This window comes from Caenorhabditis briggsae (genome assembly GCF_000004555.2).
Source record: "Caenorhabditis briggsae complete genome, chrIII, whole genome shotgun sequence".
Taxonomy (NCBI): Eukaryota; Metazoa; Nematoda; class Chromadorea; order Rhabditida; family Rhabditidae; genus Caenorhabditis; species Caenorhabditis briggsae.
Window position 1 is genome coordinate 9,437,054 of NC_013490.2, and position 25,934 is coordinate 9,462,987.

At 36.9% G+C, this 25,934-nt stretch overlaps 4 protein-coding genes across 4 annotated transcripts; 3 read left to right on the forward strand and 1 right to left on the reverse strand.

The window, feature by feature from the left end:
- Positions 1-11,592: 11,592 nt before the first annotated feature.
- Positions 11,593-12,769, reverse strand: CBG10041 (the record flags this gene model as incomplete). The annotated part of the gene is made up of 5 exons (XM_045244256.1): positions 11,593-11,829; positions 11,877-12,046; positions 12,125-12,169; positions 12,352-12,447; positions 12,493-12,769. 5 exons carry the CDS (start codon positions 12,767-12,769, stop codon positions 11,593-11,595), a joined length of 825 nt encoding a protein of 274 aa, XP_045094186.1.
- A 1,579-nt stretch (positions 12,770-14,348) lies between these two features.
- On the forward strand, positions 14,349-16,959 carry Cbr-rom-2 (the record flags this gene model as incomplete). Its single annotated transcript, XM_002641660.2, has 6 exons — positions 14,349-14,519; positions 14,829-14,993; positions 15,058-15,359; positions 15,406-15,515; positions 15,560-15,774; positions 16,780-16,959. The coding sequence occupies 6 exons, from the start codon at positions 14,349-14,351 to the stop codon at positions 16,957-16,959; spliced, it is 1,143 nt and encodes a 380-aa protein (XP_002641706.2).
- A 1,077-nt stretch (positions 16,960-18,036) lies between these two features.
- CBG10043 lies at positions 18,037-22,091 on the forward strand (the record flags this gene model as incomplete). The annotated part of the gene is made up of 10 exons (XM_002641661.1): positions 18,037-18,101; positions 18,146-18,311; positions 19,050-19,214; positions 19,265-19,334; positions 20,074-20,167; positions 20,212-20,921; positions 21,078-21,236; positions 21,284-21,426; positions 21,473-21,754; positions 21,966-22,091. The coding sequence occupies 10 exons, from the start codon at positions 18,037-18,039 to the stop codon at positions 22,089-22,091; spliced, it is 1,980 nt and encodes a 659-aa protein (XP_002641707.1).
- Positions 22,092-24,621: 2,530 nt separating this feature from the next.
- CBG10044 lies at positions 24,622-25,411 on the forward strand (the record flags this gene model as incomplete). Its single annotated transcript, XM_002641662.1, has 4 exons — positions 24,622-24,696; positions 24,742-24,918; positions 24,968-25,223; positions 25,269-25,411. 4 exons carry the CDS (start codon positions 24,622-24,624, stop codon positions 25,409-25,411), a joined length of 651 nt encoding a protein of 216 aa, XP_002641708.1.
- Between the last annotated feature and the right edge of the window lie 523 nt (positions 25,412-25,934).

Below are 25,934 nucleotides of genomic sequence, written 5' to 3' on the forward strand. Positions count from 1 at the left end.
CCGTAGCAGTTGGCTCTCTCTAACAACCGTCTCAGGTCAGAGTCAGAGTCAAGTCACGAACCGAAATGACCAGCGCTGAGAAGAAGAGAGAGAAAAGGCCCCCACAAGTCAAACACGTCTCTGCTGCTCTATCATTTTTAGAGAGTACGGTAAATTTAAAAGAGCACCTGTTGTCCCTCTCTTTGAAGCCTACCCCCACCCAAACAATGCAACTTCTATCTCCCATCTGAAGAAATTCGAAACTGTTCTGGGTCTCCAGGCGGCGCTCGAATCACTTTCCGCGTACTTTTCCGCGCCAGATCGCTTCGACCGATTTGAAACTTTCGCGCAGAACGAGAGTGAATCGAAATGGACATAGAAAAGGTGAACACACGCTAATTAGACATATCCCGAGAAAAAGAAATGAGGGTACGGTAGTCGGGAGTGTTGCGAACTACCAGAAAACCAGTTCGGAAGAAGAGGAGGAGATGAATAAAAGGAGAAGAAGGCGAGGATGTACAAGAAAGCATTAGCAAGTTCACAAACCAATCTGTAGTCCTAGAAAGGAAGGATTACTGTAGACAAGGGCATAAGCACTATAGAACAGAAGAACAGATAACATAATATCAAAGCAAGGAGGCATATCCGTTGCATCTTGTCTCTCATCCAGGCTCAAGTACGTATAAATGTGTTGCACATACATACACGCTGTTTGATGTAACTTTACACCAAGAGAGCAAGGGCGCGAGATGAGCCAATGTCCAGGAGGCACTCCGAGATCAGAGTGACTCTAGTAATCGACGGGCTCCGGCTGGTAGGTTACGTGTGTGGAGCGATCCGAGAAAAGAAGCTTCTTTTCGATTACAACATTCGCAACATTGTAATGTGTCCCGATTGCATAATTATACGGGGGCTCTTTGCGAGGGTTCTTCGAAGAAAGAGTACAAGCTTGACGGGAGGGGAAAGAGGTTTGATCGGAAGACAGACAGGGGGAGGAGTTCCGAAACGACTAATAATAAATAGAAACTTTGACCAGCTTTTCAAATTCATTAGTACAGTATAGAGTAGAGAAAAAGAAATAAGAGTATAGCACGGGGAAGAATATTGAAAAATACTTTCGGAGTTTCAATGGACGAAAATTCAAAGGTGGGAGGAGCTTAGGTTCGGTAGCAGAATCATTTAAATGAGCATGTATTTCCGTAATCATTTTTGCAAATTTTCGGGTTTTTGTTTTTAAAAAGTAGTTCAGAATCGCTGAAATTCGTTGAAAAATCGAAAAAATAGGCCAGAAAATACTTACAAAAACACATACTCCTTTAAATGCGCCTTCAAAGAATTCGCTATCAAAAACACTTAAAATTAAACCAGTACAATATGGTCATGGGATTTTCGAAAACTTTGAATTGTCAAAAAATCTCTAGAAGATTCTCTAGAAGTAGGATAGATGGCGTAGATTAATCAGCGATTCAAAATCAAAATCAGGTGATAGCTAGCTAATCACTAAAAACAGGAAATAGTAGCCTTCACTTTAGAAGTTTATATGTTGAAATATTCTTCAGCTTTTCCTCTCTTTTCAAAATGACGTACAAAACGTAAACACATTATCAAAATGTTCAAAACTTTTGAAATGAAGCTGGTAAAGTCGTATAAATTAGTGCAAACATTTGGGCTCCCCGGGAGCCCTGAGGAGTTGAAAACGAAAAGAGGGGGTCCAGTATTATTACAGCATCGAAACCAGGAGAGGACCCCACTACTGGCCCTCTGGGTTAGTGCACAAGGCCTCCGGAGAGTGCTAGACGGTTACATCATAAACAATTGAGCAATCGGGGTAGAGCAACGTCTCGTGCTCCCGATCCCGAAGAGTTCGCAATTACCACAAAATTTCTTGAGTGAGAAGAGCATTCCACGTCGATGAGAGAGAGAGAAAAGTTGAAAATGTTTAGATATTTAACAAAGAATTGTACTCATGGGGCGGGTGGGGTGGCATGGAGAGAAAGTTGGATGAAGGAAGAAGAGAACAGATGAGTGACCGGTGGAAATGAGATGAAGAATAATAATGGATTCAAGGAATAGGGAATGATAAGAAGAAGAATGAAGAAGAAGAGGAGGATGAGGAGAGGGTCAGTTTAAAATCTAGACTGGATTACTAATAGACTACGGTAGGTGGTCTCGAGATTTGAAAGAGAGGAGGAGCTAGACAAGAAGAAGCATCAGTGAAACTACAAGTATACCTAGCTACAATGAAATGTATCTGAAAGATAAAAACGATGAAAGCCACTAATCCGCCTCCTCCACGAAGTTATCGTAATATTTTCAGCCGACAAGGCAACTATACTATTCTTAAGGTTTTTGTACAGAATTAGCATTTTGATTGGAACTGAAGAATAGGAGAAAAGAAGAAGAAGAAGTACAAGATGACTTGAAGTGGTTGTTGTATAGAATCCAGGATGTGTTGTCCGAAGCATTCCTCCTAAAACGGGCCAAATCGCGAAGTTTCATAAAGTTAAAATGAGAAGGTGGCTTGCGCCGACTTCATCGGGATGAGTGGGTGGGGCTACAGGACTTCTTCCAGGAGATGCGCACTTGTATATGTACAGGCAAAGACAAAGGACAGTATGGTTGTATGTGTGTATAGACTTATCTGCGAAATAGGCCATCTACAACATTTATCTCTGCGCGCCTCTTCTGGAAGGTCTGTCTTCCTACTCGCCACCTTCCGACGCATCCCGAAGTGCGCCGTACCTGTTCCTTAATCGCCGTCGGCCATCACCTAGGGAGAAGCTTCGTTGGCTTCTCCGTCTCTGATGAGGAGGCGACTCGACTTTCGAGATATAATTGAGATAACATATAGATATTTGAAACATGTTATAAACCGTTGTTACCCTTTTCTATCTATCTCTATGTTTCTCTCCATGGGGGCATCCACCCGTTTTCCTTCCGCAGTTAGGTATGCGTAGATACCGGCTGATTCCCTTTGTGGACACAATTCAAGAAGCGCCGTGCCGCGGCATCTGATCATCACTTTTCAACGTGGCAACTTCTTCGAAGCTTTCACTCGCTCGCGCTCTATATCTCTATCGCGATAAAGGTATCTAGTACCTGGAACACGTTTTTGACGGGTTGTAGAAATCAACTGGACAACACAGTCAAACAATTTGCGCCGAAAAACAAAGAAGAAACATTTTAAGGAATTCGGTGACGTGACAAGAGTGGTGACTGGTGCTTGGTTACCAGTTAGCATAGATGTAGAATACAGTAGTCCAATCCATAAAATCCTTGTCCTAAGCAATTCGAAAACTATACAGTATCCCAATATGAATATGCCATAAACCCTATAACAGAAAACGAGCCTATATTTGCATTTTGAGCCCATATATCTCTATTCCTTTAACAAATATCAAAAAGTGACTAACTAATAAAAGATTTATTATAATATCAAAAACATTTTCTCAGTTGACCACTTTTTGATATCTTTCACAGGAACCGGGATAAATTGGCTCAAAACGAAAAGTTAGGGTCCCTTCTATTACAGGTTTCACGACAATTGAACGGACTCTGATACAATACCTTTTGCTCTTTTTTGCTCTTTCTAAGACTTCGGATTTTGAGTTTTTTTGAACAAATAAAATATCCAATAACCAGCCAAAATAATTAGAGTCTATATTTTTTTTATAAGAGTCTACAGTATATAAATATATGCAACGATGACCTACCATATTTTCTCTGATAGAACCCCATTCAAACCGTTTATTCGTGCTCAATTATCTCTATTCTTGGGAGGAATATCAAAAAGTTATTAAAAAATAAATTGTTCATCATAATCACAAATATTTTATCAGTTGACACTTTTTCGACATATTGCACAGGAATCGAGATAATTGAGCTCAAAGTTGACGGTTCAGGTGAGCTTCTATTAGAGGAAATACAGTAAACCTGCGATCTCCTATCAATGGCATCGGTCTCAAATTGTTTTATCATCTATTTTTAGGGATTACAAATACACTGATAGCTTCTGACCTTTAAAACTATTAGATTAAACCGTGTCTTCCAGTAAAAACCCCTTAAAAAGCATACGTTATCTGGATTCAAACTAGTCATAGATGACTTTTCTGATCATAAATCCTATGACGTCCGGCATATTGAAAAACAATTTATCTGACTTTAGAGTTTTTATTATTTTATCAAAAAATCAAGATCACCAACCAGCTCACTTCCAAAACCAGAATCACAAAACTATTGTAGTTGTTTACCAAACGGATTTCAAACTAGTATTGGTGGTAGTGGGAGGAATTGGAATAATAGAAAAGGAGAGGGAGAGTTGTTCAAAAAAGATTTTTAGAAGAAGTCAAGACTCCTTTCTCATCCAATGAAACGAGCAAATGATGAGGGGAGGATACTCCTAAATGAGAAAAGAAAAAGCATTTTGGTGTCTAATGGACGACTAGAATGAAGAATCGAGAAGACACAACGTGTGTCACTCTTGGAGACAAAGATTCTTCGCCGCTCCGCATATTAATGGCCTTTTCATGGTTATTATTTTTGGGGTGGGGGTAACCATGGAAAGTCTCGAGAAACGAAGAAAAAAGTAGAAGAAGAGCCAAGCTTGGAAAATGAATGAAGAAAAGCGCTTCGTGACGGTCAAAGTTTACCTTTTGGTAAGTTTTATTTACCCGCTGCTCCTCCGCCTTCTTCTTGCTCCGAGAGCAACCTATTTGAAGACCAGTACTTTTCCCGCCCGAAAACGAAAAGACCAGAACCTTCAACTTGAAAATTGAGAGCCGTTGTTTTGTTCAGTAAAAGAGAGAATATATATGGGTCAAAAATAGAACAACTGAACGGAAAAAAGTACGGTTTGAAACACGGTCTCGAGTGGTTGGTGGTGGACCGGAGAAAGAGAGAGAAAAGAGCTCGCTTTCGTAATTCTCACCGAAAAAATAAACAGATCTTTACTGTCTGTACCTGGTGGTCAAAGCACTTATGTTCGAGTAATGGAATGATAGAGGAGGGAAAAAACACCTATGGTACCCAAAATAGAATGCTTGGGAACATTTCAATCCGAGAAAAATGAGGAATTTCAAAATCAACAAAAGTTTGTTCTAAATAGTTTTAGATTTGTTAGGAAATAGTTTTGAAGGGACATGAAATGTCTAAAATTTCGAAGCATAAGTATTTCAAAAATCAAATACCGTAAAACCTGTAATAGAAGTGCCCCTACGCTTGAGCCAAATTATTTCGATTCCTATGCAAGATATCGAAAATGTGTCAACTGATAACATGTTTGTGATATTATTATAAACAATTTATCAGTTTAGAACTTATTTATATCTTTGACAGGAAACGATATAAATTGATGCAAAGTTAAAAACTCGTAATGCTGAAATGTTTTGGTCTTTTCAGATTTTCTGGATTTTCGAATGATACGGTTTTGATTGAATTTTTCATATATTTCAAATTTTTAATATTCTAAAAAGAAATAAATTTTTTCAGAGTTTTTGTAATTTTTTATTGTACAACTTTTTGGAGACTCTTCCTTTTTAGAATTTTCAGAGCATTTTTAATTTTCAAAGGGGTTTCTGGGACACTCCTCTAAAAATTATTGAACAAGGTCAAACTTTAAATACAGATTTTTTCAAAATCACGAGTTTCCATTCTCAGAAAAAAGTGGTCCACGAACTAAAATATTTATATTCCTAGATGTTTTGTTATCAGTCGGAGCACCTCACATGCTTCTCCAAAATATTGTGTACCTATCGTTGTAATTATGAATATCTTGGTAGCAAAAAAAAGAAACTCCAAAAACACCGGACTTTGTAGTAGCTTATCTACAAGATCCGGAGCAACGAATTTCTAGAAGAGACGGGAAAGAATCGAACGAAAAGGGACGAGTCAGAAGACCCCCCATTCTGGAAATTCTTCAACTTTCCACTGCTCTTGTTATCACCTACTTCGTGAATGAATTGTTACGAACAGTTTGCTCAGACTCTCTATTGTTCGAAACAAAGAGCAAATGAGAGAGAGAGAGGGGGGGGGGGGAGGTAGTGATAAGAGGAGAATCGGACAACCGTATCCAGTACTGGTACGGGGGTCTTGTTGCTTTGAAAGTTTCTTTTGCACTTCCGTTTGTTGCCTCTCGTGGGAACGGTCAGTACAACGAGAGACACAGGGACACTCCGTTTTGGGTCATTAGGTAAAAGTTATCGTACCTAGCGCGCGTGTGTGTTTCTCGTCTTGCTTGCTTCCAAAGGACACAAAAAAACGGAGATAGAAGACGAAGACGATCTGATCAGTTTTGAAAATACGGATAAAAAGTAGGTCGCACTCTTTGCAGAGAGAAAAAGAGAAAGAGAAATGATGAAGTTCAACGTTTCGGACATCATCAGAAAAAAAAAACTCGCAATTAATGAAGTACCCCTTTTTTGTGTGATCTTTTCTTCCGAACTAATCAACCTACGCCCTACTTGTACTAGGAAAAGGGTTATAAATCTTGGGTTCTACCAGATTTCAAACGACAGATTTGGGGCTTTATGTTGAATTGGAAGAGGTCAACATTGCAGGAAAAGAAGAAGAGGGACTCGTTTGAAGACTGAGGATGTGATAAATTTGAATTTCAGAATGATTAGAAAAAATGAATGATCCAAGTTTTCTAGGCTCGTTTGAATTTCGGATTATTGTAGTTTTAGAAATGGCCACTATAAACTTGACGAGCACAAACTTCCCAACTCTCGGAATCTTGACTACGGTAAATGCTTTTCAAAAATTTGTAAGCCCAATGGCATGCCAAAAAATGGAATAATCGAAAAACTGTAGTTTTTTTCTCTTTTCCGTGGTTTTAGACAATACATAAAACCTGTAATAGAAGTGCCCCGACACTGTCAACGTTGAGCTCAATTATCTTAATTCCTATAGAAGATATCAAGAATATGTCAACTGATAAAACATTTCTGTTATTACGATTAACAATTTATAAGTAGGCAACTTTTTCATATCAGTCAGAAAGCGAGATAAATTAGTTAAAAAAGTATTTGTCCCTTCTAATACAGGTTTTACGGTAATTCTACTTCTCTGGAATCCCTGATTTCCAGTTTTTTAACCTTCTCACTACAAAAGTCTGATAGTAACTGCCGCCATCTTACGTTTCAAGGAGTCAAAATATCGGGAAATCAAGTTATTGTTATCAGTCGTTCTCTCATAATCCATATCTTTTCAAAAAAAGTCCCAGACACAGGTGGTTTTTTGCTTCTGAAACTGCGTAGTGACGATATACTGTTTGAAGTGGAACCGGTTATTCCTGAAGAAAAAGCCAGACATAAAAATGATAAGGAATGATAGGATATGCAGCAATAATAATAATCCATCATTTATTTTTTTGCGATCGGATGTCTCAAAATGGAAAAAGGTACGAGTTTTGTGTTTGTGTGAAGTAGGTCACTAAGTGAAACTGTCGTTTTCTTCTCTTCCTCTTCATCTCATTTCTTCCCATTACCTATCCCGTCGTCAGGATCCAAGAAGGCGCGGCAAACCGTAAAAGGGCACGCGATGTTCGGAGAGTGAAGAGAGAGAGAAAGTGAAAGGATTACTGTAGATATGTACCTACTGGTCTCGTGTTTCTCGAAGTCACAAACAATATCCGAGACTTCTTCTTCTTCTTCTTCTTTTTCGGACGAGGAAAACGAAGGAGGGGGGGGGGGGGGGCGAATCTCGACCCGCCACTTTCATTTTCATTGCGAATGGAGGGGGAGATTGCCCTTTCCAGGATTACCCGTTTGTAATAAAGAAAAGAAGTTCTTCCTGAAGAGAAGGGGGTGACAAAAGCGGACATACAGAAAAATTAAGAGAAGAAGTACTGACGAGTAAATTTGAAAGGGAAACCAAGAGGAAGAAGAAGCTAAAGCAAATTGAGAAGGAGCTGAGTCATTTGTGCTACCGTATAGCACTTTTATGAACACAAGAAGGTTTAGGTTATGAATATACACAGAAGAAGAAGAAAAGACAATGAAAGTGCCACGTCATCTTTAGAAGGAAAAGGTTGAAATAAAGAGGGAAAGTTGGAGGAAATCATAAGGAATAGATCGGAAATGGATGGAGATTCTGAAACTTTGGTCGAGTGCTAAAAAATAGGAACACATATTTGATAAAGCATGCTTAAATTTGAAATAAAACTGAAAAACGAGAATTGATTTAGATTTTGAAATTTTTCAATATCTATCCATTCTTTTTGTTTGTCTATGCCATTTCCAGAAGAAAAGGTTAACTTGACAAAAAAGCTACAGTGGGGCATAATTACCCGAACTCAAGTTTGTACTAGCATAAAATTTGAGTGCCGCATTGCACTGGGCTCAAAATTTGAGTGCAAAAACTCGAATAATTCATCAGTAAACTGGCCAAGTTTTAAATCATTTGATCAACTTTGAGCTGAGTTATCGCTCATGAAAGTTGTTTCGCCTCATGAAAATCACAGCGAAACAATTCACCGTTCATCTTTCGACAGTCATAACAATACCTAGACTTCGCTTTGAAAATTTCAGTAGCCTTGATTCAGACTTAAAATTACAATTCTACCAATTTTCTTGCTTCCAAGATATTTATGTCTAAAGATATACTCTTTTTTATGAGTCCTCATGATTGTGTGCCAGCCGGCAGAAGGACCAATCGAAGATGATCTGATTGAAATGAACCGTTTAAATTCTGAATTCCCAGGTTTTAAGATATTTGCATTCGTTAAAATTTAGAAAACGGTCATCCTGCAAACCAATGCTCTTACTTTGAATCTTCATTAAAACTGCCTTACAGTACTCCAAAGCCAAGTTTGTGATTTCTTGATTCTTCCAAAAGTATCATTTATCATGGATACAGAAGAATCAAATTGAAATGTATCAAATTATGTTCTATTCCTTGTCTTGTTAATATGCCAATAATTCCGCTGCTTTCTCTGTCTTCTCGAACTTTCTTCGAATGACTTTGTCCTATTTGCAATCTATTTGAAACTGGCTACCTATCCGGACATTTATTTCTTGTAGAACTACTCCCAATTCCACATCATTAATCGCTCCGTCTTCTTTATCAGTTTCCAATTAACTCTTTTTATTTTCCCAATCAGTTCCCCCAATAAATCTTTCTCTTTTCCATTTGAAGTCATCCACAATCATAACATCACTACATTTATTCCGTTTTCATTCTTCTCAATTCAGTTTTATTAAGTCAAGATTGCCTCCAATCCCGGTTCGTGTACTTCTTGTTGTCCGACAAGTCAGTTATATAATGATGCCCTTATTCTTCTTCTGCGCGAAGTTTCAAAACTCGTCGACCACTCGAATCGAGAGAACTGGATTCGGGGCTTCTGACCATACACTACTGATGATGCTTCTTCTGCTTTTCTTTTAGTCTTTTCTCTTTTGGCCCCTCCTAACAAACACATAAAGGACATACTACGGTAATTTCGGAAAATAACAAGAAGAAAAAAAGGGGAAGAGAGATGAGGAGAATGAAGAGAAGAGAGAGAGAGAGAGGGATGGATAAAAACGGAAATGATGAAGCTGGACAAGATTGGATAGCAGTTTACTATGAGGGATTGAAACTTTTAAATATTATATTAGAAAGGAAAAATAGATTTTTCTTGAAACCTGACGGAAAATGGTGCTCACATGAAACTAAAGTTTTAAATATAAGAAGATAAGCAGACAATGTTGTAGGAAATTTCCCAACAACAGTATTGAATGAAAAGATATTTAAATTTAATTTTTTTTCAGAAGATTTTTCAGCATAGATGATTTTGCTGTAGAGTCCTGAAAAAGTTAATAGCTTTAATGTTTATCTTGAAAAGTTCAGATTATAATATTTTCAGTGCAATTCCCTCATGAAGCCTCCTGTAAACAGAAAAGAGTAAAAAAATATCCTAAATTAGTACTGAAATGGAAGTTTTTCCACTTTAAAACCTTGTTTGGATTGTACTAAAATGTGTCACTCACACAATCTGAAGTTTTTATTGTTAGACACATCGAAAAAATTAAAATATGACACATTTTTTTTCCGGTACTGTGTCAGAGTCCCTTCAATTGACGTGAAACCTGTAATAGAAGGAACCCTACCTTTTCGTTTTGAGCCAATTTATCTTGGCTCCTGTGAAAGGTATCAAAAAGTTGTCAATTGATAAACAGTTTTTCATAAAATTAGAAGTATCTTGTCTGTTGACACATTATTGTTATCTTGCATAGAAACCGAGATAATTTAGCTCAAACTTAACAGCGTGCGGGCCCTTGTTTTATAGGTTTTACGGTTTGTTCAGATACAACCATAGCCGTCATCTAGTCTGTATCATATCAAATTCTCCTCCTCCTTCTCTTCCCTCAATTCCAATCTACTTTTTATCCCCTATCCATCTCCTTCCGTTGTTGTAATTGACCAGTCTTCTTTGGCACCAGTCCAAGAGATTGCAATCAGTCCCTTATCAGTCAAAATGGGTTTTCCCAGTAGAAAAAAGATGCGATGCCATTCCAAAATACCGGTTGAAACGTATAATATCTACGTACAAAATATGAAATATAGACAGAGGAGAAGGAATCAAGTGATAAAGGTGATATCAAAAGAAAGAGATATCAGCTGGACACAACAAAAAGCAATTTATCCGATGGTCAATGAAGTTAAACATTATTCAAATGAGAAAGAAAAGAGCACATGCTTTGAAGAAGAATCAAGTTCAGAGCAAACAGTTGGCATATAGTGGTAAAAGAAGAAGAAGAGAATAATCACTCATTCACTGGGACATTACTACGAAAGAGTTGTGAAAAGAAAAGAGGAAAATCTGAAAGGACAAAGGGACTAAACGTTTGAAATTAGTCATTCGTTGGGCAAGAACCAGGTGAATCTTCCAAGAGAAAAGAGAAAACTGAATTAGTTATGAACTGGTTACAGAAACACAATAGAAGAGTAAGTTGCGTAGTTAAGAACACAAAAATGGCGGAGCAAGGTGTCATGTGGAGACATGGAGACTTTGAAAAAATTCAGACAAGAAGAAAGGATCATGAAGGGATTCAGAAGAGAATTTTCGAAATCATACAGTTTCTGATTATTCGGGGGGTTTCTCATGTTAGTTTGAAACAGTTTCAAGAGAAAATAATCTTGAAATCAGAATTAGACTTTTTAGTTTCATGACCATTGATTCCAAACATGGTTAACAAATTCATTTCGACTCTAAAAACACTGACAATATGTTTGTTTCAGAAATACTGAAATTTTTAGCTTCAAATAAGTATTTGTGAGTCAAAAAAAATTGAGGCTAACAATTCGAAATTTCGACTGAAAAGTTGACAGAAAACTACCAAAGAAGGTTAAGTTTTCATCAGAAATGTTTAGATTTTTGAAATCGTTTCGAATTTTTTTCCAAACTCTTCAGATTCTGAGCTTTAAAAACACTTGAAAAACAGCAAAAATAGGGAATTAATTTTTTTTTCAAAAATTTCAGATTTTTGCGCTCGAATCTGAAATTCGAAAAGACCAATAGAAAGAAAAAAGCATTCTTATGAACAATACAAATAGTACACAACACAACAAAACATAACATGAAAACTTAAACAAATTATTCATTCAGAACAAAATCGCAAAAAAAAAATTTCAAGTTCAAATTTTCTGAATCTCCTCACTGGTCGATTTGTTCTTGAACCACAACGCCATCGCCTTATGAACCGTTCCATACTGTTCAGCAGTCTCCACTAATCCAAATCTCTCTGCTCTCAACTTCTCCATCGTCTCCTTTGGATTCACTTCTTTTCCTTTCTGCACCTGAAGCATCGCTGTGAAAAGAGCCAACATTGTACCAGCCCGGCCTGTTCCGTTCATACTCATGAATACTGTGTTCTGGAACTTCAGATCAGACTATTGTGAACTCTATTTGTTGTGATTACCTCATTCGTCTTCAGAACCTTTTCCACAGTTGCAACCAAATCTTCAACCCTATCCAATGCTCTTTTCTGTTTCCAATTGTGAAGATGGTAGATAGTTGTGAGCAGAGAATTCGAGCATCCATCAGGAAGAATTTCCAATGTGTAAGCAGTCATTGCAACCGTTGATTCCACTTTTTATTATTCAAAAACATTTTTCCATGATTCGAATAAGTTCCATTTAAAAGAGGAAAAATTTGTTGAAGAGTCACAGAAGATTCCAATGGCATAATGGCAATGACCACCGAGACAACGCTCTCCTGGAATATCATCCTCCAAAAGTCTTCAATATTCTGAGAATTCGAAACGTCCGGAACTTGAGTCAATATTATTGTACGGTTAAATTCCGGTACGGTGACTCTCGAGGCACAGATGAAGTTGTTGGGTGCATGCGTCAGTTTGATAAGTTTATCGTCTGGAATTGGACAGTCTGGAGCACGAACTTTGTGAAGATTGTTCTTGAAACAAGGGCAAGAGTCAAGAGGTGGTTTCGTGGTGGGAAGATCTTTGAATGTTCCATTGATAGTGTTGTTATCTGAAAATGAAATTAGGTATATGGTTTCCATCCAACTTGACTTACTGAAAAATCCACTGGCCACCATCTTCTTTGCAGTTTCTTCTCCACTCCAAAACTCTGTCGATCCTTTACTTTTCGTTTTTTTCTCATTCCTATTCGTCGGTTCTTGTTGCTCTCGGCAAGTGGTACCATTGCTTTTTGGCTTGCTTCTCGGTGCTCGTTCACTTTGGGGAGCTGATTTCTTTGCTGTCGGTTTACTTGGTTTACGTTCACTTCGTTCGGCTCCACTTTTCACCGCTGCTGCCTTCTTCTTTCTCTTTGATATCATCGACTTGTTCATCTGAAATTCAGAGAATCTGGAATTTTTGAATTTCTGGAAAAGACACTGTACCTTGGAATTATGCAAATGTGAAACTAATGAAAGAGTGAGAGGAAGTTCGATAATTTAAAGGAACCTGATAATCATCGGTAGATTTTATCAGATGAACAAGATATGCCGAATTGATAAGGCTGAAAAAATTAATATCCATACTGACCTGAAACTTAATGTTTCCAGTTTTGTATTATCTGTCGCTCTATTTAACTGTAGTTGTCTAACATAGGTAAAACCTGTAATATAAGGGCCACCACATTGTCCACTAAGCTATTTATATCGGTTCCTGTGAGAGATATAAAAAAGTGGTCAGCTGATAAAATTTTTGTGATATCATGATGAACAATTTATCAGTTGACAGATTTTTGATAGCGGAATTGAGATAAATTGGTACAAAGTTAAAAGTTCGAACTCGATCGATATGTTGAAAATCCCCCCTTCTTCTTCCGTCTGAAAACAATAACAATCAAGTTTTCGAAAGTTTCCTGTGTTTTGAAATATTTCAAAATTCATATAATGAGTTTTTATTATTGATTTTTTTACAATTTTTGGATTTTCATTTCAGGATTTTTTGTGATTTTTAAAATTTGCAGATTTTCGGGATTTCGAATGTGAAGATTTAAAAAATTTATAGATTTTTCAAAGTTCTAATAGAAAATAATTTAGAATTCTTAAGCTTTTCAGAGTTTTGGAATTTTTTGAATTGAACAACTTTTTTTGGATACTCTAGATTATTTAAATTCCAGAGAATTTTAAATTTTCAGAAATCTTGCGAAATTCTGTATCTAATTGAAAACTCAGAAATGAGTTCAAAAATAAGCCTAAGCTCAGAAATTACAAATATTTACAGACCTAGTTTTTTGTATTAAATTACTCGTCTGAACAAAAAAATTTCCGCTTTTGAAAATAGCCTTTCCACTCACAACATTCCTAAAATGTTTAATTTGTTTTTCATAACATGCTTCTTGACCTTTTTTGGTCTTCTTATTCTTCCCATTTCCATATTCTATATTTTCATCAGCATTGTTTTGGCATCCCGCCTTCAAACAGTATAGTGTTCCCTCTCTCACATTCTGTCTGTTTCAAATCAAAACAACAAAAAAGAGAGGTGTCCAAGAGCATTATTCCATCCTTCTTCTTTTTATCGTCTTCTTTTTTTTTTGCTCCGTTTCAATGGTAAGTGTCCCCCGTTTTCTGTTGCCTGGATACTTTTTGCTTCGTTTTTCTTTTTTCTTTTTTTGGTCATCAAATATGTATATTAGTACTAATAGTGAATCGTTTTTCGATTCTTTCCAAATCGAAAACCATCCATCGGGATGTATGTTTTGTCGGTTAATCCGCTCTCTTTTTGCGGGATTTCAAATCTCCAATTATGCGGTTTTTGGATCGATTCGAAATACTTTTTTCACATTTCAAAACCTCTTTCCCTTTTTTCTAGACGCACTTTTTCTATTGCACTATTGTACCTGTTTGGTTAATCCAATTGTAATATTACCCAACTTTAAGGGGAGGGCACAATGTCTCGTGTCTAGATTTCTGATTTGTCATGTTGTTTCAGAGTTTATCACAGTTTGAAGATCAGAACCATCATAAGATAGACGATCAGCAATACATTCATATCATACGAATCGGAAGTTTTAAAATGGATGATAAATGGAGAGAAGCTGCTCCAGTTAACGATATTGAAGCATCTTCATGGATCAGGATTTTCAGAGCAGTAGGTTTTTTCAAATCTATGGTTGAAATTTATTTCAAAAGTTAATTTTATCTTTTTGAACTTATAACCTGTAAAGGAGGACCTCTGACTTTTAACTTTGGGCCAATTCATCTCGGTACCTGTCAGAGATATAAAAATTGTTAACTGATAAATTGTTTATCATAATGTCACAAACATTGTATTAGTTGACACATTTTTGATATATCTCACAAGAACCAATAAATAAACTCGAACTTGATAATGTAGAACCTTTCTATTACAGGCTTCGAAATGTTCCTATCCGGCAGTGCAAAAAATCTTTTTTTTCAGTTTGACACAGATCACGATGGCTTGATTCAATGTGAAGAAATGCAAAAAACCATCAGAGATAGCACTTATTCTTTTGGTTTCGATCATTATGAGCTCCAGAAAATGTCGTTGTATCTAGAAATGAGAGAAGGAAAACCGGTGGATTTCGCGGATTTTTGTTACTTGGTATGACTATTTTCATTGTTTTCCTTTCTCTCATAAGAAAAATAATACATATTTTAAATTCCAGATGAGTAAGTGCAAAGGGTATCGTCTTCGAGAATACCTATTCAAAGCAGCTCTCACAGTCACCCCCCGGAATCAAAGAATCCATGTGTTCAGTGAGCTTCAGAGATACAAATGTGTCCCTCCTCCACTTTTTTTGATACTTGTTTCAATTGTTCAATTGGCGCTTTATCTGTACTATGTGATTGATTCATCTGAAGGTGTTTGGCTATCCGGTCCAATTCCAACACTTTCTCCACTAATTGTTTCCCCGTTTCATTTATCAGAGCTCTGGAGAATGGTCACCTATTGTATTATCAATGTGGGGTTAGTTTTGGGTTTTTTCTGATTTATTAAGATTGGGAGTTTACAGAATTTTTCATGTCATTTTCAACATTATCATTCAACTGGCAATCGGTGTTCCGTTGGAATTGGTCCACACATGGAGAATTTATATTTTGTATCTGATGGGCGTTCTTTTTGGTGAGATTTGAAGGCTCTCAAAGTTACTGTAACTCTAATCTCAGGATCCCTTCTATCTCTTGCCCTTGACCCGACAGTTTTTCTTTGCGGTGGAGCATCTGGTTCATTTGCGATCATTGCTTCTCATCTGACCACCATTGTCACCAACTTCCGTGAAATGGAAAGTGCCACTGTACGGCTACCTCTTCTCATTATTTTTGGTGCTCTTGACTACGCATTGGCAGTTTACCAACGATTTTTTGCTCTCAGAATTGATAAAGTGAGTGTAGGAGAAAGGGAGAGAAGAAACTTTGATTATTGAACTCAAAAGAAACATTCTTGTGATTTGGAATTTGTAGTTGGAAAGTGTTTAGACAACGAAAAAAAATTGAAATAGGAAGCATAAACCATATGAGACATCAAAATAGAACTGTGTTCAATTTCTAGAAGTTTGGAACATTTCGAAACCAGAGGGTCTAAATGGAAATAAAAGAGAAGTGGTCAATAACCAAGAAAAATCGGCTCCAGTCGAATATTTTGGTCCATACAATTATAATTTTTTGGTTTTTATATCTTTTGAAATTTTAGGAATAACAGAAATTTCAAAAATCTAAAAATCCAAAACATTCCGAAAAGTCATAAACTTCACTGAATCCAGATTTTCCACAAAGAACGTGTCAGATATTTCAGAAACATTAAAAACTCAGAAATTTGGAAATAGCAATTAAAATAAAAACTGCAACAGAGAAACTTCTGAATTTTTTTTAGAATTTTTGCCCAAAATGAACCAAAACTACCGTCTAGAACCATAAATCCTCAGAATAGCTTCCGACAATTTCTAAATTTGAGAAAATATAGTTCACTCTGACCTTTTTCCAACAGGAGATTACACCCTTTCCCCCACAATGATGAATGGGCAAATCAAACAAACCTACATGCGTTTTCTTTTACTGAAGAATTTACGTTTCCATGTAATTCTCCAAAAGACTAAACAACTGTTCCGTTGTCGTTTTGCAGCAATTCTTATCATCTATCACTTCTTCCGTTACATTTAGGACTTTTGATTTAAGATTGATAACACAAGCGCACAATCACACAAACAGATCAACTTGTCAAGATGACTAAGTTTTCCGGGAAACACTCTTTTTCGGCGATGTGTTGTCCGGCTGAAAATCCGGGTGATTATGATTACTTTCTTGAAACTACACTACGGCACGTACATTGCAAAAATAACACGTTTTCAGTTTGACACAGTTCTATTTTGGAATCTTTTGATGTTTTTCAGGTATCGATGTATGGACACATCGGAGGACTTGTCGCTGGAATCCTGTTCACTTTCATCCTGTTCCGTGGTTCAAAACCATCTCGTTTCTATACTGTATCTTTTTGGGTGTGTCTTGTACTTTCTGGATTTTATATCGCCATTTGTATTGCTCTTATTGCTGCACCCAATATGCTACATTAATTTGAAAAATAAAGTATTAAGAAAATTTCTGATGTGACCTGAACATGAAAAACGAAGAGCTACATAGTTCTTTCAATAGAAACTGAACTTACTTTCATCTTAAAAATAATCTGATTTGTGGGTAACGAAGTTTTCTGTAATTCATGTGTCTGTTACCAAAATTGTTCGCATGAAGGAAAACTGGGACTAAAGTTTATACTACCATAACATTTTTGTGAAAAATTGCACTGGTCTCAAATTTGGAGTGTGAAAATTCGCATAACTTATAAGTAAACTATCCAAGTTTTGAATAATTTTATCAACCTTGAGCTGAGTTATCGGTTGTCAAAGTTGTTTCATCTCATGAAAAGCACAGGAGACATTACGCCGTTCATCTTTGGAAATCATAACAACACCTTGACTCGAGGAATCGCTTTGAAAATTTCAGTATATTTAAATCAAACAAAAAACTATATTTCTACCATTTTTCGTGCTTCCAATATACTTATGCCTAAAGATACGACGGTGTTTATCGGTCCGAGAAATCACACATGCGCTACACTGAATTTAAAATCTAAAAATCGTTCTGGAAACAACTGAAATGGACTGATTTGAAACATTCGTAGCCAGTTTAAAAACTTTCCAGGATGAATTGAGAAATAACATAGAAAACATGAAATATCTAAAAATCTGTTTTGGGAACTTCATTGAGATGTGAAGCATTTTCTGAAAGATCAAAACACAACTTATTTTTCCAAAGATCCTGAACTCCCAAACAATTCCTGAACAACACAGTGTAGAGTAAACTGTACTCCTCATTTCTATACTTTGACCACTTCTCTGCCATCCGATTTTCCTAATTTCTACTGTTTCTTTTTTTTTCACCCCTGCTTCTCTTCCATTCAACTACGTTATCTATTCTGTTCTTCATCTCCGGGTTTTCCCTTTCTCTCACTTTTTGGCTTTTTTCCGTCAACTGTGCCCTATAAATACTGATAAAAAGAGCATGATTTATCGCTCACTTTCACCTCTTTCTTGCACAAAAACTTGAAACAACGCTCTCTTTTTTCAGTGTATTCAAGAAACTAGACAAGAAATATGCCATTGAATAAACTGATTCAAGACGGTGACAACCAGGATTTGACCAATGAGAGATTCAAATCGTAAGTTTCAATACTTGAGATTTTTGCTCATAAAGGAATTTCAGAACTTTCGACACTGATGCTCTCGCTGCAGTTTTTCATTCGGGAGAGGACTCGTTGAAAAGAATTCGTGAAGTGAGAGATGAGATTACAAAACGAGGACATCTTTTTGATTCTTTGCCAGCTGCTCACAGAACTAGAGCCGAGAAAATGGAAGATGTCAGCAGAAAGGTAGGATTGAGTTCTGGAGTTTTCCGTTTTTTTAAGTCTAAGTTTTGGATTGAGAAACATCCGAGTTCCAAAAAATAGTCAATTAGAGTAATACCTGTATTAAAAGGTCCAGCCCTTCAAATAAAGGTCCCTTCTATTACAGAAGTCCTTCTGTTAGAGGGACCTTTCCAGTCATTCCTTGGTCACTTAGCGAAATTTTCAGATCTTTTTCAGTTTTTCAGCTATTATTAAAGATGCTTTTTCTATTGTTTTCTAATTTTTCATCTGCAATTTGACCGGACGGTGTGAAGATTACTGTAGATTACAGTAGTCAACTAAATCCCTTGTATACTGTAAATAGTTTTTGCCAGCACAATCACGTTATAATGCAGACAAAAATTACCAGAATGAAAACTACAAACTATGAGAAATTGGTTTTCTACAGTGTCCTACAGTAGTCTTCACGAACACTGTTCCGTCAAATTTTTGACGAAATAACCGGAAAAATCGGAAAACAATCTTCAAAAATAGCTGAAGAACCTAAAAAAGTCTAAAAATTTTGCAAGAAGTCAAAGAAAAACACAATTTTATCTCTCGAATTTCCAATTTTTCGAATTCGATTTTAAAATTTTTAAAAACATCATGCTTTACTAGACAGCGTCTAGTAGACCCTCACCATGGTCTGAACAGTATTTGACACACTGTTTTACTTAAAATGCATCATCAGTAGAAATTTCCATGACAATTTAAAAGTTTCAGCTTAAAAACTTGATGGAAAACGTCAACGAATTTGCCGACTTCACCAATAATCTCGACATGCTGACAATTATTCGTGATGTGATGGGAGTTGAGGGGTTCCCATTGGCTCTTCACAATCTGATGTTTGTTCCGACTATTCAAAATCAGGCAGATGATGAACAGACTGTATGTGTTATTGGAATTATGAACTATGTTATCCTTTTCTTATTTTTTAGGAGTGGTGGTTGATGGATGCTATCCAAGGAAAAATTATCGGAACTTATGCTCAAACGGAACTCGGACACGGTGAGCGATTCTTAAAAAGATCACACTACAACATTCTTTTTTTTCCCGTTTTTTTTGTGCGTTCTGCAGAACGCCTGCTGATAAGAAAATATAAACCCGGGCGGGGGTCTTCCCAAATGTTGCAACTTGTCTTTTAGCAGGAAAAAAGGAAAGTTGGTGCATCAGAAAAAAGCTGTGACATGTGAAATATGGGTAGAGTTATTTGGGTGATTGATGATAATTTGTATGATAAGAATGGAAACGAAAAAAGTGATGAGTAGAGAGTAATAGATAGTGCAGGGAAAGGGCAAAACAGAATTTCAAACCTCTTGGAGATTTCTATTTGTAGTCCACTTTTTTGAAGCTAGGCCCTCATACTGTCAAGTTTGAGCTGTGTTTTCTTGGTTCCTATGCAAGATATCAAAAATGTGCCAATTGATAAAACAGTTCGGATATTATGATAAACAATTTATCCTATTCCAAGTTTTAGGGTACTTTTCAAATTGTTTACTTTTGCTGAAAGTGAGCAAAAACTTCGTCACACTTCTTTTCCTAATTATAGTTCCAAAACGCTTCATTTTAATACCTAACAATTGTAAGTTACAATTTTTCTTGAAAAAATGATTTCATTCAATTTTTAAATTTCTAAGAAATTCGTCATCTTCTCACACGACTACAAAATTATCGCAACCCAACCACGATTCTAAAAATAAACTGAACAAGAGTGTACTGCAAGAAAATAGAACTAATCGTCTTATAGGAACCAATTTGAGTGCCATCGAGACAACGGCAACTTATGACAAATCGACGGAAGAGTTTATCATTCACACTCCGACAACAACTGCAACAAAATGGTACGGAATTGATTGGAATGACTAGAAAATGATTTTATTTTTAGGTGGCCAGGAGGTCTAGGAACCAGTTGTACCCATGTGATTCTTGTTGCCAACTTGATAATTGACAATAAGAATTATGGGCTTCACCCATTCTTCGTTCCAATTCGTGATCGAAACTCCTATTCCCAAATGTCTGGAGTCCGTGTAGGTGATATTGGAACAAAGATGGGAGTGAATTGCGTGGATAATGGATTCCTAGCATTTGACAACTACCATATCCCTCGTCGCAATATGCTTATGAAACATAGCAAAGTATCCAAAGAAGGAGTCTACACTGCTCCATCTCATCCAAAAGTTGGATACACTACAATGTTGTACATGAGATCTGAAATGATTATGCATCAATCTTACTATCTGGCAATGGCTATGGTCATCGCAATCCGATATTCAGCTGTTCGCAGACAAGGAGAGATCAAACCGGGAACTCAAGAAGTTCAGATTCTCGACTACCAGACTCAACAATACCGTCTCTTCCCAGGACTTGCTCGTTGTTTTGCATTTGTGACAGCAGCTAATACGGTCCGTCAGATGACTGAAAGTTGTATTCAAGAGTTGTCGCATGGAAAATCAGATGTTCTGGCTGATCTTCATGCATTATCTTGTGGATTGAAGGCAGTAGTCACTCATCAATCGTCCACTTCTATCGATCAGGCAAGACAGGGTTGTGGAGGTCATGGATATTCGGATGCCAGTTATTTGCCAACTCTTTATAGTAAGTTATACTCAGTCTTATGAATTTTTGAATACTTGGTCCCTCTCCCGTCCCGTTCAACTATATCCACTCCATCATGTTGACTCTTATTTTTACTGGCATAGATTCGCCACTACCTTTTCCCATTCTAAAGGTCTAATTATACCCAATTTGCAGCTTGCTCCGTGGGTGCATGCACATATGAAGGAGAGAACATGGTTATGCTTCTGCAGCTGTCCAAGTACCTCATGAAAGCGGCTGCTAAAGCGGAGGAAGGAGCTGTCATGGCCCCACTTGTCGCCTATCTTGCCAAATCGGAACCAGTTGCCATTGGAGGTACAAAGAAAAACAAATGGTGATTTGTATTATTTTTCAAAATTCAGATAAGTTCGAAAAGCTGCTCAGCCATTTTGAGCATATTGCTCGTCATCGTGTCATGCATGCATATCGTCAGATGATCGAAGAAGAGAAGCAGGGAATCGAGAGAGATTACGCCTTCGCAAATCATTCGGTCGACTGGACCAAGGTATTTGTACTTTATTAACTTTAAAGAGTTTATTGGGATGTTTCAGGCCGCTCGAGCACATACAAAACTTTTCATTGCTCGTGGATTTGTGAAAATGGTTCAAGAAGTGTCGAATCCAGAAGTGCATGCTGTGTTGACAACTCTCGCTGAGCTCTATTTGTCCTACGAACTTATTGAGATGTCTTCTGATTTGACAGCCAACGGATACCTTTCAGAATCTCAAGTCCAAGAAATCAGACATCAAATTTACGATTGTATGAAAAAGATTCGTCCGAATGCCGTCTCAATCGTCGACTCATTTGATTTCTGCGACAGAGAGCTTCGTTCGGTTAGTCTGTGTTTCTGGGAATAGTGGGAATGATCCGATTGGATCTGCTTATTTTTGGGGCCGAGATAGAGACATTGACGTTCGACGAGAGAAAGAGGAAAAGAGGATTTGGCCGATTCAAAGAGAGGATTTTTGAAATTTTGTATTTAGTCGTAGGAGAACTTTGATCTTCAAAAGTAACCTATCTTTGTTGAGTTTCCTTCTTTTTCAGGTCCTCGGTCGCCGTGACGGACACGTGTATGAGAATTTGTACAAATGGGCCCAAATGAGTCCACTCAATCAGAAGAACCTGCCTCATGTGGAGAAGTATTTGAAACCAATGACCAGCAAACTATAAATCTTTTGTTTTATAACTTCTTTCCTTTGTTTCTTCTTGTTTTGGCTACCGGTGTAATTAATAAATGTACATGTATAAGAGAGAAATGTGCGAGCACGTGTATCCATGGACACGAGAGCTTTGAGCTCTCTGTCTCTTCTATTATTCATTTCGGGGGACACCAGGAGGGCTCTTTCCCTCCCAGCTTCCCCTCTTTTTCTCTTTTTCTCTAATGCTCTTCTGGAAAAGTCCATCATCATTTCCCCTTCTCTTCTTTGACACCTTCTCTCTTCAAAACAAACAAGTTGTAAATTGTATCTTTTTCTTTACTCTTGGGGTGCTCTCCTGCTATTGCCCCCTATTTATTGAGTGCCTTCTTCTTCTTCTTTCTCTTTTCACTCGTTTTCGCGGCTCAACAACACAATTTGTTGTTTCATATGCGAGACAAAAAAAGAAAGAGTGTCAGAAAATCTAATTAGGTTCATTGCATGCTTTTCACTTCTCGTTTTTTTTTCGAAATATATTTCAAAGAAGAATTGCTCCTAATTGTTGATGTGAGCGTGAGAAGTAAACAAAAGTATGCGACTAATTGAGTCAATTTTGGTTGCACACCCTCACTCTCGCAAACATACAAATCCGCCGTCATTCGTAGAATTTGTGCACAAATTCTAATAAGAAGAACTAGAAAAGAACACGCAGAGATTAGCTGATTTTATGTTTGATGACCTAGAAATTTGATCCTATTTGAAATCTGAGATTCTTTGGAAACTCTCTATGAGATTTAGTTACCGAGAGCGTATCAGATACCGATATGTTATCTGAAATTTTGTTTTGTTAAAGGATTTTCGTTTCCCAGCGTAAAGTTTTAATATGTAGATTTGTTTATTCTGACGAGAATTTTGTTTTTTTGTGAGATTAGGCAATTCAAAATGTACCACCCATCAAATCATACATACATGCACTTACTTGGGCATCGTCAAAACATCTTGTGACCATATAAAAAAGTTTCCCACGAATCCACACCCACTTCGGTCTTTCTCGTTCTATGATCTTTTCGAAAAACCATCCATCAGGGCTAATTTTTAAAGGTGTCTTTTTTTGAACAACGCAGTCTAAAAGGCTCAATGCTTGAAATTTCTAGGGATTGAAAGTTCATTTCATTCTCTCTTTTTTGAGAGATCATAACTTTTCAAAAGCGTTACTTTTCCCTCTGTCTACAATTATTTTAGATTCAATTTTCTCTACCCTGAAAATCAGAAAACACTGCCACCACAATCCCAAATGATTATTATTAATTTTTCCCTCTCTCTTTTTTATCAGATTTGCACACGAAATTTGTTTTTGTAAAGTAGCTGATAACAGAGTAGCTTTTCTCAGAATTCATACCTAATTAATATGCTCCGATTTCTAGATTAGAGGGTTGCAAAGCGTGCGAATTGTATGTTAGGGAGCGCTTGAATGATTTCAGTTGTTTTTTAGATATGAAAGATTTGAAATCAGTCGAGTAGGCAGATATGATCAGTTGAGCTTCCCTAGACTTCATGTGTATATTTTGGTTAAAAATGTGTTTTTTTCAAAAAAAAAATACCAATTCTTCTAACAAATTCCTGGAATAGATCCTTTTTCTAATTCTTAAGATAGAAGAATTCTTCTTTCATAAATTCTCATAAACTGCTCTCATCCTTCTGTTCATTTTTAATGAAGCAGCACTCAACCTAAATTGAAAAAATAAGAAGACACTTCTTCTTTTTCTTCATCTTCTAAATTAGATATGCAGCTTCTTGAACCCTCTTCTTCTTCTTTTTCGAAATATCCCACCACGTTTGTGTGCAAAACAAATACCCTTCTTCTTCTTTTCTTACCACCCTTCTTCATCTTCTTATATCCTAGTCTCCCAGTACTAAAACACATTTATTTCTATTCCCTTTTGCTCCTTTTACTCCCGCTTTCTTCTTCTTCTCATCCATTTTCATCAATTCCCCATAGCATGTTCGGTCAGAAATAACCTTCTTCTTCTTCTTTTCTATTTCCCCGCATTTCCTTGCCTTTCCTCTTTCCCATATTTCAATTATTGAATTTATGAAAAGTCGCAAAAGAGTTTAGCCACAGGGTTCGAATTGCTGCGATATGCTAATGCGCTTTATTGAGCAAGTGACATGGCAAAGTTTCAGGTCGTTTACAATTCAAATTTCTCGGAACTTTTAGTTGATTTTCAACCTCAAAATTCCTCACGTCACCTTCTCATTAAAACGCAACAGCATAGCACAGCAGTTCGAACCCTGGATTAGGAAGTCCTTTTAGAGACTTTAGAAAAAAAGAAGAAGCCCTTATTCGTGCATTTTGAGAAATTTTATCCGATAAATGAAGAAAATAAACATTTGTTCTCTCCATTTATGATTCAGCATCTACTACTACTTATCATATAAATGACACCTCCACTTGTTTTTTCCTCTCTTCCTCATCATTTTGACCAATTTCCGTTTGGTCTCTCAATTACTTTTTCTTATCAATAACTTTTTAGTTGATTGCTTTCAGCCTTTCAAACTAAACAATGGATGACGTGTCGAATGCATTGGCAATGAGCCAGTCGGTGATGGAGAAAATGAAAAAGTTGGAGATCTCGAAGGTAGGAAACTGCTGGCCATGTTTCTAGAACATCTTCTTTTTTTAGAACTACGACGTCCAGAAGTTCGAAACACTTTTGAGACTTCCCGCAAGAGACGTAAACGCGTTCATGGAGAAGGAAGGAAAGAAAACGGAGGATGAGAAGATGACGGACACTGACAAGAGGGTCAAGAATATTCGTGAGGAGAGAAAAGATCGAGCAGCAAGAACTCTTCAAAAATATGTGAGTTCTGCTGAAAACTACAGCTATCTTTTGAAATTTTTCTTTTTAGTTTCGTAAGATTCGAGTGGACGGAGAGAAAGAGGTCATCAAAAGCCGAATCACAAAAATCTCGGCCAAAAAACGAGTCCAACTTCTAGAACAGATCCGTCAAAAGATGGGAGAACAACAACCAATCAGAAGATTCGGAGCATATCAAGTTATCAGAGCAGTGGAGCTTCACAAGGGGAAACAAAAGTTCCAGAATGAGTGGTTAGCCAAAATGGCAGTGGATCTCAAGTTTCATGACAAGAATCTTTCTAGGCCGAGTAAGTTGAACACTTGAAAATAGCTCATTTCATATATTCTTTCAGACTCTCCAACCCATTTCCTTGCGAATTCGATTCCAGCTCTGATCCGCCAGAAGGCAGAGATGAAACACGCGGAGAAGATGCAGGAAATCGACAGCTCCATTATGGAGATTTATTGTGGATACCAAAAAGATAATCTTCACTAACTATCACCCCGATCTCTTTCTTTTGCTTCTCTTGTCTGCTTTCGTTTATCTTTCTCTCTCATTTCATTCCAACCTTGTGATACATACCCAGAACAATGCAGATATTTACCGATTACAGTTTTCGTTCAATAAACGATGGTTCAATATATTTTCATGTATTGCAGTACTGTAGGAAGCGAGAAAAAAGACTTCAATTATAAATATCGTAAAACTTGTATTAAAAGGTCCCTCCCCACTCATTGTGAATTTGGAGTTCAATGATCTCAATTATTATGCAAGATATCAAAAATATGTCAACTGACAAAACACTTTTGAAACGAGTACAAACAATTTATCAGTTGACAAACTTTTGATACCTTTGACAGGAACCGAGAAAATTGGCTCAAAGTTAAAAGTTAGAGGTTTTTCTATTACTGGTTTTACGGTATCTTTTACAATTGATTCTGAAAACAATCATTAGCAGGGATGTTCAGAACGGAATTTTGAATCTCGAAAAATGGAGACTCCACCAATTCCGAGGAAG